Below are 14,288 nucleotides of genomic sequence, written 5' to 3' on the forward strand. Positions count from 1 at the left end.
AAGGTTATGAGGTAACAAACACAAAAAATACAACCGAATTCAGAGCCTCCTTCTTTTTAAAGTCGGTTATAAACTCCGAAACTGGTACGAAAAGACATACACATGAATCGAATATTATTATTATATCCGCGACCATCGGAAGGTGAAGCGATATGTTAAACCGTTACAGTACGAAGCTTTCGTAACTCGACTTACAATTAACACTCAGCATGATCCTCTTGCTGACTGATGGTGGCACATCATTGGAGGCGATACACAGGTATGCGCCCATCTGTCGCCGCTCCACCCGTGTCAAGTTCAGATTTGGGCCCATAAACATGTCCACTGTGTAGAAAAAACATTAAAACAATATTTTAATCATATTAATATAATTATTTATTTATTATGTTTTAAGGAAGCTTACAGCTGTAATAACTTAATAATAATCAATTACACATGACCACAATAAGCTAATTAGAAGCTACTGGGAGGAAAGGGATTGTTAGTAATGGAGTTTGACAGCCCCATTGCTAGCAATATGCCTTATTAGGTCGACCTCCACGTAGTTCCCCCTGGAAACCATCGTGAACAATTCTTGTTGAATTCGTCACGATGGGATAACTGAACTACTTCATCCTCACCTATCATCCTTCACTGGTGCCCCGCCGGTGTATACCGATAGCGCGGGTGGGACTACCATTCCATTATCATCCATCAAAAAAAAAAAATAGAAGCTACTACATATAATTAACAAAAATTGGATCACAGTCTAGATAATTAATAAATTTGAGAGACGTATTAATAGAAATTGAAACATAATATAAATATTTTAAGATTGTGTTTCCCACAAAAGAAACCAACTTCAATTGTGGTAGAACCAGTTATTTTGATTTCAAAACTAAATTATTGAACTGATTTTGATAAAATTTCTATGGGACCAATTTGTGAGTACATTAAAAGATAAAAATAATTTTACAAATTGGTTTATAGCTGTCAGAGTTATGAGGTAACAAACAAAAAAAATACAAACGAATTGAGAAGCTCCTTTATATTGCAGTAGCTCGAAAATATTTATACCTAATTGATTAACATGAAAACTAATTTGTTCATTTTAAGCACTGTTATTCTGATTGAGTGATATACCAAGATTGTTATATATACATAATATATACTAGGATATATGTAACATCGCTTACAGGTTACGGCTTATCGATAGAACAGTTTATTTTATCACAACCTCTGTAGGTATTACGACAATACACAAAGATTAGAATCATGATCGTCAATATATTAAAGCAACCGTAATTTCGATCAGATTCTATGAAGGGTCGTAAATTGTCCAATGAACCACTGATGAGAAAAGATGGTACGCCGATATGATTTATTACTTTATTCAACCTCGATAATTTCAAAGCTCAGTATATTTTGTTTGATCATAAAATTTATGATGCCATTTGTCACATTGCATATATATCTATAATATATGTAAATATAAACGTAGATAATCCTTCCCTACGAAAATACGTGTTCATAGAGCAGCTTACGAATTATAAAATTAATAAAAACAATTCTGTATTCAAGTATAGTTAATTAAAAGCATTTTCGAATGCTTATATTTTTATGAATTCACCTCCGAGTACACGAACTTATAGAGCCAAAAGATGAGTTCGAAATTTGTCGACCTCCAAAACATAGTGAACCGAATTATACCGAAAAAGGCAAATATTGAGATCATTATTACATTATCATTAATAGAGGAGCTTGTGTTACTTGCCATTTGATGGATGATAATTCATTTATTCCAATAATTACCTTTATGTAACTCCCCGTGTTCATTTCTCAGTTGTATGTTCGTGCCGTCTTCTCTCCGCCATAATATGCGGGGGAGCGGCCGACCATCGGCTCGGCAGGACAAGCTAACGTCCTCACCCTCTCGGGCAATTACGTCGCCACTCGTGCCGGCATCCACGATGTTTGGAGGCACTAAGAGATAAAAAAGTGTTTTAAAATTAGAATCAGAATTCTTTTACAAAATAAATAAAATATATGTTATTTTATCTAGTCTGTAAAAGACGCTTATTACGTTAGCAGTAAGTACACTATATTTAATAACAAAAGATTATAAGTACACTATAGATTAAAAATAGTATATGTACCATAAGTACTGTGGAGTTGTCTTAATTGGTTAGCATAATGACGTACTGTGTAAAATACAGAATGAAGTTTACAACTTTGAACGAAATTTTTTTTTAGACATTTCAATAAAATCAGAAAATAACAAGGTAAATCAAGCTAAATTTCTTGATTAATCATTCAACGCACAGAATAAGTTGGTGGTTCTAGAAACATTAAAAGTCGCTATATCTAATCTAAACTTTCACATATACCCGCGAAAACAAGAAATAACAGTTTCCGTATAAGCGCCGCCATGGAATTTCTTTGTGGTACACATCTCTATTGCTAAAATGAACCGCGCACGTAGCATTAACAATCTACTCCAGATTAAATTTAAAAATATTTCAAGTATCTAAAAATACAATTTTTTTACAAATTTTTTTACTAGCTAAATATTTTATTTGAGTAAAATTTATAATTCACATGAATTAAGTTTAAGTGTCAGCAGAAAAATAGAAGGAAAAATATTAAAAAAATTAGGAAATCAAGTGTTATTCAATAAAATAGCTGCTAGGTAGGTAATTTATATACAAGAAGATTGTTATTCGCAGCCAAGAGAATAAATTTTTATAAGAAGATATATAGGTATACCATTATTCTGATTTTTCTCTGTTCACTGGTAAGCTTGTTTGAACATAAATTTGACGATACGAATCTTTGATAAATATTTATGCTGATATTTTAATTTATTATACATGCTTAAGTGGAAATAACGTGTAGGTACAATAAAGGTAATACGAATGAATAATACGGATAATGACCTATCGAAATTTTATGAGTTATATTGTATAATTTTTTTCCTTATTTTTTTTTACATAAGTGACCACCGCCGCTCATGATCATCCACGACACCAACGGCATTGCAGGTGTGCTGTCGGCCTTTTGAAAAGGAATATGTTCTTTTCTTGAAGGTTACGATGTCATATCGGTTCGAAAATATTGCTGCTGAAAGTTGATTCCAAAGAGTGGTTGTGTATGGAAGACAGCGTATTAAAACGCACGGTGGAAGACCGCCACTCGTCCAGATGGTTGGGATTCTTATGTATTATTAGGAGGTTACTTCTTATACTGATTTAATTTGAAAAAAAAGAAAATAACCAATGGAACACAAAGTCCTATGCATACTCTGTGTATAGCAAGATCTATGTAATAAAGACTATTATTACGCTGTGTAGTTCCAGCATTGAATAGTCTACCTCTTCCTTTCCCGTACGTGTCGTAAGAGTCGACTAAGGGCGTGCGAGGGATGGGCAGCAGCGTCCCTCTTAAAACATCTCTAAAAGCCTAACTTCGGTTGCCAACCCGCCTGTCAAGCGTGGCAACTATAGGCAAAACTCCCCTTATAAGGAAGGCTTATGTTCAGCAGTGGACAGTTAACGGCTGAAATAAAAATAATAATAAAAAATAATGCATAAGCTTAAAAAATATTTAACTAATTTTAAAAATTCTTTCACCTACAAAAAGCTACATTATAAGCGAGTAACATGAGCTTTATTTTATTTTCAGTACGAAGCAGGAGCGGGTCGTTAGTACGTATGTTTATATAAATAAAATGCTTTTCGTTGGTAAATATATCATATCACACGAAAATATTTGGATGGATTTGGTTATTTTTTCAATTCGTAATAATCAGACAAGGTTTTCATGGAAGGAAAAATTGGAAAAGTTGCCCACGAAGTTGGAGAAACTCGATCACAACTGACGATTGGAACGAAATATTTCTTTCTTCATTATATATTTGTTTTTTTTTATGTTCCATTTTTCTTATTGAAAAATGAAACATAAAAAAACAAATGCTTTTTGAAAAAGGTAAGCAAAGGGAATAAAGCCCATGCAGCCAAGTTTGACGTGTAATTTCCTTTCTGTAGCTACGTATTAAATTCTCTTACCTGTGTTCTTAATGAATATATATACAGAAGATAATTTTTAACATTTCTTAATAATTTTGTAGTTTAAGTATATAAATTAAATAATGAGTTCAAAGTGCAAGTAAAAGATCGCATACTCTCCTTTAATACAAAGTATTTCGAAGACAATAGTTGATGTCAATGCTACAAAATAACATAGTAAAAGGAATGAAACTGCATCTTAGAAAACGAAGATCAGATGGGACGTCTGTCTTGTTTTCTTGTCAGCTATCATATAGTAAAGATATTATAAGAAAAGAAAAAAAATTGCTACGTTACAAGCGCGCGAAAAATGAAATCTAAAGATGATATTTTATTAAATTTGCATATACTTTCGCGCAAATAATAAAACTTTATCACCTTATTTCATTTTATGTTGTTTTAATCATTCATAAGTACAGTTATGCTTTTTTAAGTTGTTCATTGAGCGTAAAACAAATATTATATTAGTTTTATTTAAGTTATCAAAAAAGATGATCAAGTTCTTATATAGGAAAAAAAAATTAATTTGTAGACAGATTAGATCTTATTCCTTTATCCTTCTCCATAATGCCTCGATTCTTTATTCTTATTTAGCTGTAAGTAGAAAATGGAATATAAAATTGGAAGATAAATTTAAATCGTTTACCGCAAATTGGCTATAACGGCCTATCTTTAAGCAGAATACAAAGATTACACAAATGGTTATGTCCAAATAGTTTCTGAGCCAGCTTCAAACGATATAAATTTAAGTCCTAATAAATTTTAAGACAGACCCATGTAAAGGAGTATGTTACAAATAAACTTTATACAAATGAAAATTCTTTGTTTCGAATGAAATCTATTTGATAAGTAAATTTCTATATTGCCATATACATAGATATATATATGTATTAAATTTTTTTGGAACTATATAAACAAACGGGTTAAGTAGATTTCCGCGAAGCCAGCTTATTGGAATTTCCTTCCAATTTATAATATTAATAAACGTAACTACAGGTACGGAGGCATAAGATGTCTCCAGGAATGATAAGGCATCAGAGACATCACGGGTTTACATTAATGCAATGTCTATAGGCAACGATTATCTCTTTCTATAAAAAAGATTATCAGTTACTGGTTATTATAAGTATTATTAAACAAAATGAATGAAATAAAAACTATGCACCTACTCCTGCACGCCTATTTCTCGAATGCAGTTACATAATTTCAAATCGATATTCTGAAAAAAAAAGTAGAGCAACGACCACTTTTTTTTTATATAACTTAGAATGGCAAACAAGCTGACGGTTCACCTGATGGAAAGTGGTAACCGTCTCCTATGACATGAGCAGTACAATGGACATAACAAAGTATACTGTTTCGCCCATGATACCCCTATGCGTTGCTATTTCTGAGGACTCAGGTGTTATTTCTCTGCACTCTGTAAATTCACTGCCATATCCCACCCTTTAAACTGAAGCCATGCAAACACAACTGCTTCACGGTTGAAACATGAATAGGACAGAGGTGCCCAAGAAAACCAACTTTGTACAAAGTCTTCCTCTGGTATTTTGCATCATTCTTTTAGTACATTCAATCATTTAATCTTGATGAGTTTGGTAATCCAGAAACGGGTTACGGGTTCTATTCCTGCACAACACAAATATTTGTATTTATCTATATGTCTGTACTGGTCTGGATGTTTTCTATGTATAACGTGTATGTATTTAAAAAAGGTATTTAAATGTGCTTATCACTTATTTAGTACTCATAGCACTAAGCAAATAATAAACTCATAGTCTATAATTTGTTTAGTACAAGAGGTCTAGATGACGTTATATATCAAGGGGCGTTAAACGAGTTTGCGTTTCACTTGATGATAAGTTTCCTAATAATATATAAAGAAACGAGTGATACCAATTTCCACGAAGGTGAAATGTTGAAAATTCTATAAAAATTAATCTTCTCATAACAGAATAAAGAGAATACACAAATAAAACGCCAATAGAATAAAAAAAAACACGTATTCTTAGGTTTTCGCGCCTATTTCAGGTATATAATTGCATAACCTCTAACAGATATTTTAAATTTTTACTTTCTGTTAAATTTTTCTTATTTTTTTCCTCGCTTCTTCTTTTTAAGTGGGGTTGGCTTTCAAAATTATGCAGGAACATTTCTTTCGCTATGTATTAGTATATTTATGTATCATTACCGGTTTTTTTAACGGGTGATAATGGAATGGTAACCCCGTCTGCGTTATCGGTATATATGTTATATACAGGTAGGGCACCAGTTAGGGATGATTAGTGAAAATAAAAGACCAGGTCAGTTAGCTCACCGTGATAAATATATCTGGAATTCAGCACGATAGTTTCCAGGAGTAACCACGTGGAGGTCGACCTGACGGGGTATATTGCTAGCAATGAAACTGGTAGTCCGCATTACTAATAATCCTTTCCCCTCCCATCATTATCGGTTAGGAAAAGTTCTTTCATGTCCCTCTAGACATTTGATATTCAGGTAGTCTGCGACCTATTTCAACTTTTTTTTGACAGTCACTGGAAGTCATAAAATTATAACATAGCAATCGGGTAGCTTCACTACATGTCTGAACCACCTTAGCTTGGACTCTACAATTTTATCTGTTATATGCTGTCAGTTATATTCAATCATCTAAAATGGCGAATAATTTTACAACTATTTTGTAAGATTATTATATAAATTGTGTTTCATCGAAATAAAGGCGGCGTGTGGCACGTCCTGTAGGGAGCCATGAATGCGAGCACGCGCCTATTAAGCTACGTGCTCATTCCAGATAAGCTCCTAACCCCTACGGAGACTCTAAGCTTTGCTCCTCTTATGCTCCCCTAGTAGCGGTCCGATAGAATTTCTGATTTTCAAGAATTTCTTGCTATAAGATTTCCTTATAATTTAATGTAACAAAAATTTATAGAAGATTTATTGAAGTTTATATTGCATTGTAACCCACGAGACTGCTATTAGTAGATCACGTATAAAATAGAACGAAAAAAATTACGAGTATTATTATTGTTAATAATGAAATTGATGAATATTCGAAAATTTCAATTACATTTGAAATTTTTTAACTGTTGGGCGTTATTATAACTACGTGACAATGAGATTTTTGAAACTGTGAACTAGTGCATGTTAGCTTTAAGTTTTTTTTTTTAATAAAATAAATCTTTTTTTAATATTATTTTTATTTCTTTTACGTAAAAAACTTATGTAATTCTTGGTTATTTAATTTAAAATGTATATGAATAAAATAGATAATTTTAGACAATATAATATTTATTTGGTATTTCTTTTATTCAGTGTTTAATATCAGTAGCAGTTACCTAATAACTATATATTAGATATAGATTTTCAGAAAAATGCAATTAGTAAAAAAAAATATTTTTTAATGTCGTCACAAGTACCTTGTTACTGAAAACTTTACTTGGACATAGAGGGCCCTTTAGAACAACTTTAATAGTTACGAAGATCCATGGAACAATAAGTACATTTTGCTACTACCACAGTCTCAATTGTAGTTTATTATTATAAAATTATTATTTTAACATAAAATTTGTAGCTAAATCATATTGTCTGAAAGTTTGTGCTAAAATGATTATCAGACAAGAATTTGATTACATAGATGAGAGAGTTTTCTTTGGATGACCTCGAAGTTGACGAATGTGTTCATCACTTTAAAAAAATATTTAGCTTAGTTTCCAATGTAATTAAATTTTATATAGATCCGTTCAAGCGTTTAAGCATGATTGAGTAACACGCTTATGTATGATTTTTTACAGACTTTTATGCTATCTACTATGTTACTAACTTGTTTTTTGCATGTTTATCATCAATGAATATTTTACTATACTGTTATCTTGCGGAAATCCATATTACTGGTTATTTGATAAGAATGATTTTGTTTAATTCCGTTACTTTATTACACTATTACTACCAGAAGTTTCACATTGTGAACTTCTGGAAGTAATAGAGGTAGTCAATCTTCGAGTGTCGGCAGTCCCACGCATACTAATGGTAGCAGAATTGAACAAAATAATTGTAATGAAATAAACATTAGTGAATAAATTTAAAATTTTAGCATAATTAAACATTGCATTGTACATCTGTTTTCCTCATAAATTTTATGTAATAGTTAATAGATGGCTATCACCATTATTTGCGGTAATTTTTAGGAACACTGCCAAGAATAGAACTGGGAGTGTTTCAGTTAGGTAATTATGGAGCCAAATAAGCTGAAATCTCTTATGAATCTGCAATATTAATGTGTAACAGTAAATTGTGGTAACATTCTGCTATCCAACGGTTTTGTATTTACTATTGTTTCAAATTAAGATGAGATTCGTTTGGAAAATTAAATATCTCCAGAATATTTTACTAATTACCTAAAAAAGAGTTCGGAACTTCTGTAGATACTTATAGTTGTTTCAATTCTAATGTAATTGGTATAAATCATATTTTATTTAGATTTTATTTTAATTTTGTCTTTAATTTTTACGTTAAATAAGAGGGGTTTTTATGTGAATATTTAATAACCTTCGAGTAATCCTTTCAAAAATTATTTTTACATTTAAAATGGATTTAAGTACCGTATAGTTATATTACTTTACTTTAACTGGATTAATTTATCGTTCATTTTGATAAAATCTATAATGAATATTAATCAAAATATTAATTGTATTTCATTTTAGAATAATTTTAAAGATTTGATTTTAACAATATAAATAGGATATATACATGAAATGTCGTATAGAAAGGTTAGAGATATAGTCTGGAATAGGGTTCGTTGGAAGAGAATAAATGTATTAGTTGCCCCGATAAGAGTCCTTAAATTAAAGGAAAAAGACAAATAGGACTAAATTTGAAAGGTTTGATGATGGAATATGTGGAAAGTAGTTTGGTAGTTATATATTAAAGTTTCTTTTTGCACTTATGACGTGAAGACCAGGAAAACTTGATGCTTTATTAAACTACACAAAGAACGTTATTACTTACCTAAAACATCGACACAGCCAATCTTTTTCTTCATTGTACTAGTATTTATTTGGCACATGTAGCATCCTCTGTCTTCCACCTTTAAAGGTCGAATGTGAAGTTGCCAAGAGTTTGGAGAGTCGTTGGTGACAGCGTAGCGTGAACTGTGGGTGACTAGACGTGTGTGCAAGGTGAGGATTGTCTGATCATCTGCACGAATCCACGCCACCTGGAAATGAAATGTTTTTGGTAATATTTTCTTATGACTTTAAAAGCTTTTTGGTAGTACATGATCGTTGTATAACTTTGGTGTATAGCGATATCTCATCTTCCAATAGTTGTCCGTTTGATATCCTTTTAATACAATATTTGCTATATTTATGTAGTCTAATACAAACTAAACCTTCTTAGTTTGGGGTTAGATGACACTGTGTGTCAATCATGTATAGTAGCAATTGTTTATTTTTTATAATCCTATACGCTATTTTAAAATTATAAAAATATTTGACGCAATAAATAAATTCACAGAATGTATTAGTATTTCAAACCTTATAGTCGATAAAATAAATGTATATGTATCTGGAATTTTTATCTAAATATAATTAATTACGAAAAACATAATTTGGGTAATGAAGCTTGTAGTATATAGCCGTATTATCTTGATAATAAGTAGAGCCAAATTATTAGTATCCTGTATTGTATTAAAGTTATTATACTCGTATTAAAAAAAAAAGTTGTAACAAATATTTCCGAGTCTTTTCTCATTATTCTCCCAATGAAATTCTAATTGAGATAATATCGTATAAGAACATGAAAATAATAACGAAATCAATTTTTAGAATATATATATTTTTAGAATTCAAATTTACGTATTTTATAAATAGCTAATATAAAACGAGTTATAGCCAAATTCAATTCCATTCAAAGTGGTCTAAGGTAAAAAAGACGTAATGCCAAAGTGAATTTTTCCATTAGGCTGGTCAGAAATCAAGAGAAATCGCATTACGTTAAATTGGAATGTATAAAGACTGGGAAACATTCCAAAAAGAGAGTTAAATCATTTATTCAATACCAATGTTTTGTTCTTCTCATAAGAATAAAATGATTCTTATAACATGGTTTAAGGACGGGGAGGGATACGGCAGTTTAAAAGTTAAAAAAATTTTTTTAAATTTCTATTGGAATATTTATTATTTATTTTGTTCATAACTTTACTCAACTATTCTGTCCATCGTGTTCCCACTATACTTACTGTTGTTTCTAGCTCTCTAAAATCGGATATTGTTAAATTAATTCGTTAAAAACCTAACTAAAAGTGACCTAAACTAAAGCGACCGCGACAAAATTCAATGTAATAATCTTGAATTCTAATATACTTGAAGAAATAGGCATGTAAAGTATCAGTACGTATAGTAGACTGGTAACATTTGACCTACGCCTCTGACTATCCAATCAGAAATTACAGTCGTGTGGATATTGATATATTAATTAAATAAGTATAAATGTTTAATTGTGTTTCTCTAAAAACTCAATTATCTTTTTTTTTCAGTATATAATGCTTTGAGTAATATTGTCACATTCGTACTTATTTTCGTAGCTTTATTTGCATTTATTACGGTTTCTTAGAAAAAAGGATTCAGAACATATACTATGGCTATAGTCTCAAGAAAGTTTAGCATTTGTAGTTAATATTTTTAAATCTTTATTAATATTATAAACGTGAGTGAGTTTGTATGATATTTCCTAATAACATAACGGTACATTATACAACTTAATTATAAAGTATTATCATAGTTACTTGTACAACAATTGGTCCATTACTAAGGTTGTCTTGAAAAGATTGCTTTCAGAAATAAGACCGCCTTACTATACTTATACAACTGTATTGTTATATTTATTAATAGTCTTGCTTATTCTCTATATTGTATAATGCAAATAAAGTATTCTTATTCATTTATTCAACATAGGCTACTTTTTATCTCCGTTAATTAACGATGAAATCTGTTAAAACTAATAAATAATTATGTTTATACAAGCATTATATATACTTGTAAGTATGTATATATTAACCTAAAAACTAGGGGGGAAAAGAGATTGTTAGTAATGGAGACTGAGAATCCCATTGCTAGCAATATATCCAACCAGGTCGACCTCCTCGCGGTTCCCCCTGGAAACTATCATGATTAATTCTTGATGAATTCATCATGATGGGATAATTGGCCTGTTTTCATCCTCATCGATCACCCCTTCACTGGTGCCCCGCCAGCATATCCCATTAGCGCAGGCGGGGTTACCACTCCATTTACATCCAATAAAAAAAAACCTAAAAACTAATAGAAGTACGTACTATCTCAAGTTACTTATCGTATCACGGTTAGTAAACGGTGAACTTTCAACATTTGTGTACCTAATAAATTGGTTAAATAATTGTAAAAAGTAAGCCGCTAACCAACAAATTCATTGCCCTGAGATATTATATTTGTAGTTTAATATAGAATAATTTTATTACATAGCACTAGACTCCGTCTGATGATATTCTAAATAGGTAATTAAAGTGTGCCAAATTTTGATTACATTTTCATGCTTTGCATTTCGCGCTAATAATATCTAATTTGTTGAATGAAAACTTATGCTAGTGGGTTAAATGAAGTTGTATTATTTATTAAAGCTTAGATATAAACAACGTGAAAACAGTAATAATAAATAATATAATTAAATATCATTGAAACTGTGAGTTTGAATCTAGCCGATACTAAAAACTATATGATGTCAATATAAATTTTTGTGTATACATAGTACCATTCATAAATTGAACTTGTTATGTATGGGTACTAGATAACTAATAGATATACTTAAATTATTTATTTTATTAATAAATATATTTATTATACAAAGAAAATACTCAAACATATAAAAAAAAACGCATGAATTTAAGTTTTTTTTTTTATACAACTGGCATGGCAAATGGCAAACAAGCTGACGGCCCACCTGATGGAAAGTGGTAACCGTCGCCTATAGACATGAGCAGTACCATGGACATAACAGAGTATACTGTTTCGCCCATGATACCCCCCATGCGTTGCCATTCCTGAGGACTCAGGTGTTATTCCTCTCTGTACCCAATAAATTCACGCCATATCCCACCCTTCAAACCGAAACACAGCCATGCAAACACTACTGCTTCACGGTTGAAACATGAATGGGACAGAGGTACCCAAGCAATTGACTTTTGTACAAAGTCTCCCTCTGGTGATTTAATTGTTTGTATTGTGCGTTAATGGAACCCACAATAACTGGTTTTTTAGGCAGTGTGCTAATACTTTGCACCACGAAGGTCTCCATATCGATTTCCACAGGTTCACTAATTGACAAATAAAGGTTTCTTTATTGAGTTGTTTGAATAATAAATTGCGTAAAGGATATAATATTACCAGAGTGAACGTTATATCAGTAATGATGGAAACGCGTCGAAAAAATCACAAGAATCGACGAAATTACGCGAATTTTAGGATTGAATATCCTCCCGGGCACTTTCGCAAATCGCAATACGGAATTGCAAAAATACAATACACGTTTAGGGGAACATAATAAGGGCAGATAGATACGCGTAAGAAATACGTTTTGCGCGAAATGAATAAAGGATTTGGAGATAACAAAGAAACCTACATACTCTTAAATGTTTTATCCGTTTCTTTAAATATGATTCGAGTTTTTTTCCTATAGAGCGCAATTTTGAACGACAGCTGCAAAAATGTACTTTTATATTTGTATTTAAATTAATTTCATATTTTTTTTTGTTCTTTTATTGTTTACTTTTGCGTTTTTATAAAATTACGTTTTTGACTTTATTAGAGTATATAAGACTTTTACTCGAACCTTATATAATTACTAATATTATAAAATAAAGAAATGTGTTTGATAATTTATAACCGACTTCAAAAAAAGAAAGTTTTTTAATTTCGTTGTCTTTATTATGTTGTTATTACCTTCTTCTTCTTTATTAAAATTCTTCTTTTTATCTGAATGGATATATTTACGGATTAGTTCCATAGAAATTTTATAAAAATCGGTTCAGTAGTTCAGTTTTTAAATAAAAATAATTTATTTTACTATAATTTAAGTTGAGTACAGGTACAGGTTGTTTATTAAATATTACATGTCCATGGTACTGCTCTTGTCTATAGGCGATGGTTACCACTTTCCATCAGGTGGACCGCCAGCTTGTTTTGTCATTATAAGTTGTATAAAAAAATCTATATTATTTAAGAAATTTTTATATGTAAAATAATTTCAAGTCGTAGTTTTTTTTTTATACAACTTAGAAAGGCAAACAAGCTGACGGCCCACCTGGTGGAAAGTGGTAACCGTCGCGTATAGACATGAGCAGTACCATGGACATAACAGTAGTTTCTTAAGGCAGACGAATATCAAACTTTTCAAAATAAAATCACTTATTTCTTATTTAGTAATATTATAACTATATTAATTGATAGATATACTATATTTGTTTGTGAATTCTACTTTCTCAGAAAGCTGCGATAAACAACTTGTAATTCTAACGAAATTTCTTTAAGCAACAGATTCGAGTCACCTTGATTATGTTATTGTAAAAGCTTTTTTTTTTCTTATTTATATAACTTTATCAATTAGCTATTAGCTATACCTGCAACTTTGTTTATATATGTATATATATAACAAATTTAATCACTATTTATTCTTTACAATATTTTACACTTTATTAGCAAATATTTCCATTTAATATTCTATCTGACAATAGATTGCTTTAGAAATATCAATTTAAAAGTAACTGTTTCTCCAAAATAGTTTTTATTATATTCTATAGTTTATATGCCAACTCAGTTTATATCAATATATAGTGAAAATTTCATCACAATCAGTCTGGCCGTTACAAATAAGCATACAAGTGGAAAAATTAAAAAAAAAATCACTTTATATTTTATTTGGTATCACAACCATTAACTATATATCTAAAAATATTTAATGAATAGCTTTGGCTTCTTTACGATTTTATTACATATAAAGAAGTAGGTACTTTTGCTCCTAAAATGCAAGCTATGGGAAACGTTGTGAACGAGAAACGCTGAGTACAGTGTTACAACGTAGATATGAGTATAAAGTTGAAACGGTCTTATCGACGGATTTTTGCGTGCCATATAAATTTCAACTTTCTAGGGAATACCAGATCAAGGTTTTATGCAAAGTATCACAGTTTAAGAGCCGCGTTAAAGCCAAATGAGC

At 30.7% G+C, this 14,288-nt stretch overlaps 1 protein-coding gene across 1 annotated transcript in view; it reads right to left on the reverse strand.

Moving 5' to 3' along the window:
- LOC113510820 (protein amalgam-like) overlaps window positions 1-14,288 on the reverse strand; it is a 135,339-nt gene that overhangs the window by 12,815 nt on the left and 108,236 nt on the right. Inside the window, exons 4-6 of the mRNA XM_031907271.2 lie at window positions 9,051-9,258; window positions 1,792-1,962; window positions 196-324 (exon numbers count right to left, since the gene is read on the reverse strand). Of these exons, the coding sequence (XP_031763131.2) occupies window positions 196-324; window positions 1,792-1,962; window positions 9,051-9,258 (508 nt within the window). The remainder of the gene's footprint in view (window positions 1-195; window positions 325-1,791; window positions 1,963-9,050; window positions 9,259-14,288) is intronic.

The sequence above is a fragment of the Galleria mellonella genome, unplaced genomic scaffold (genome assembly GCF_026898425.1).
Source record: "Galleria mellonella isolate WM207_F2 unplaced genomic scaffold, CSIRO_AGI_GalMel_v1 utg32, whole genome shotgun sequence".
Classification (NCBI taxonomy): domain Eukaryota; kingdom Metazoa; phylum Arthropoda; class Insecta; order Lepidoptera; family Pyralidae; genus Galleria; species Galleria mellonella.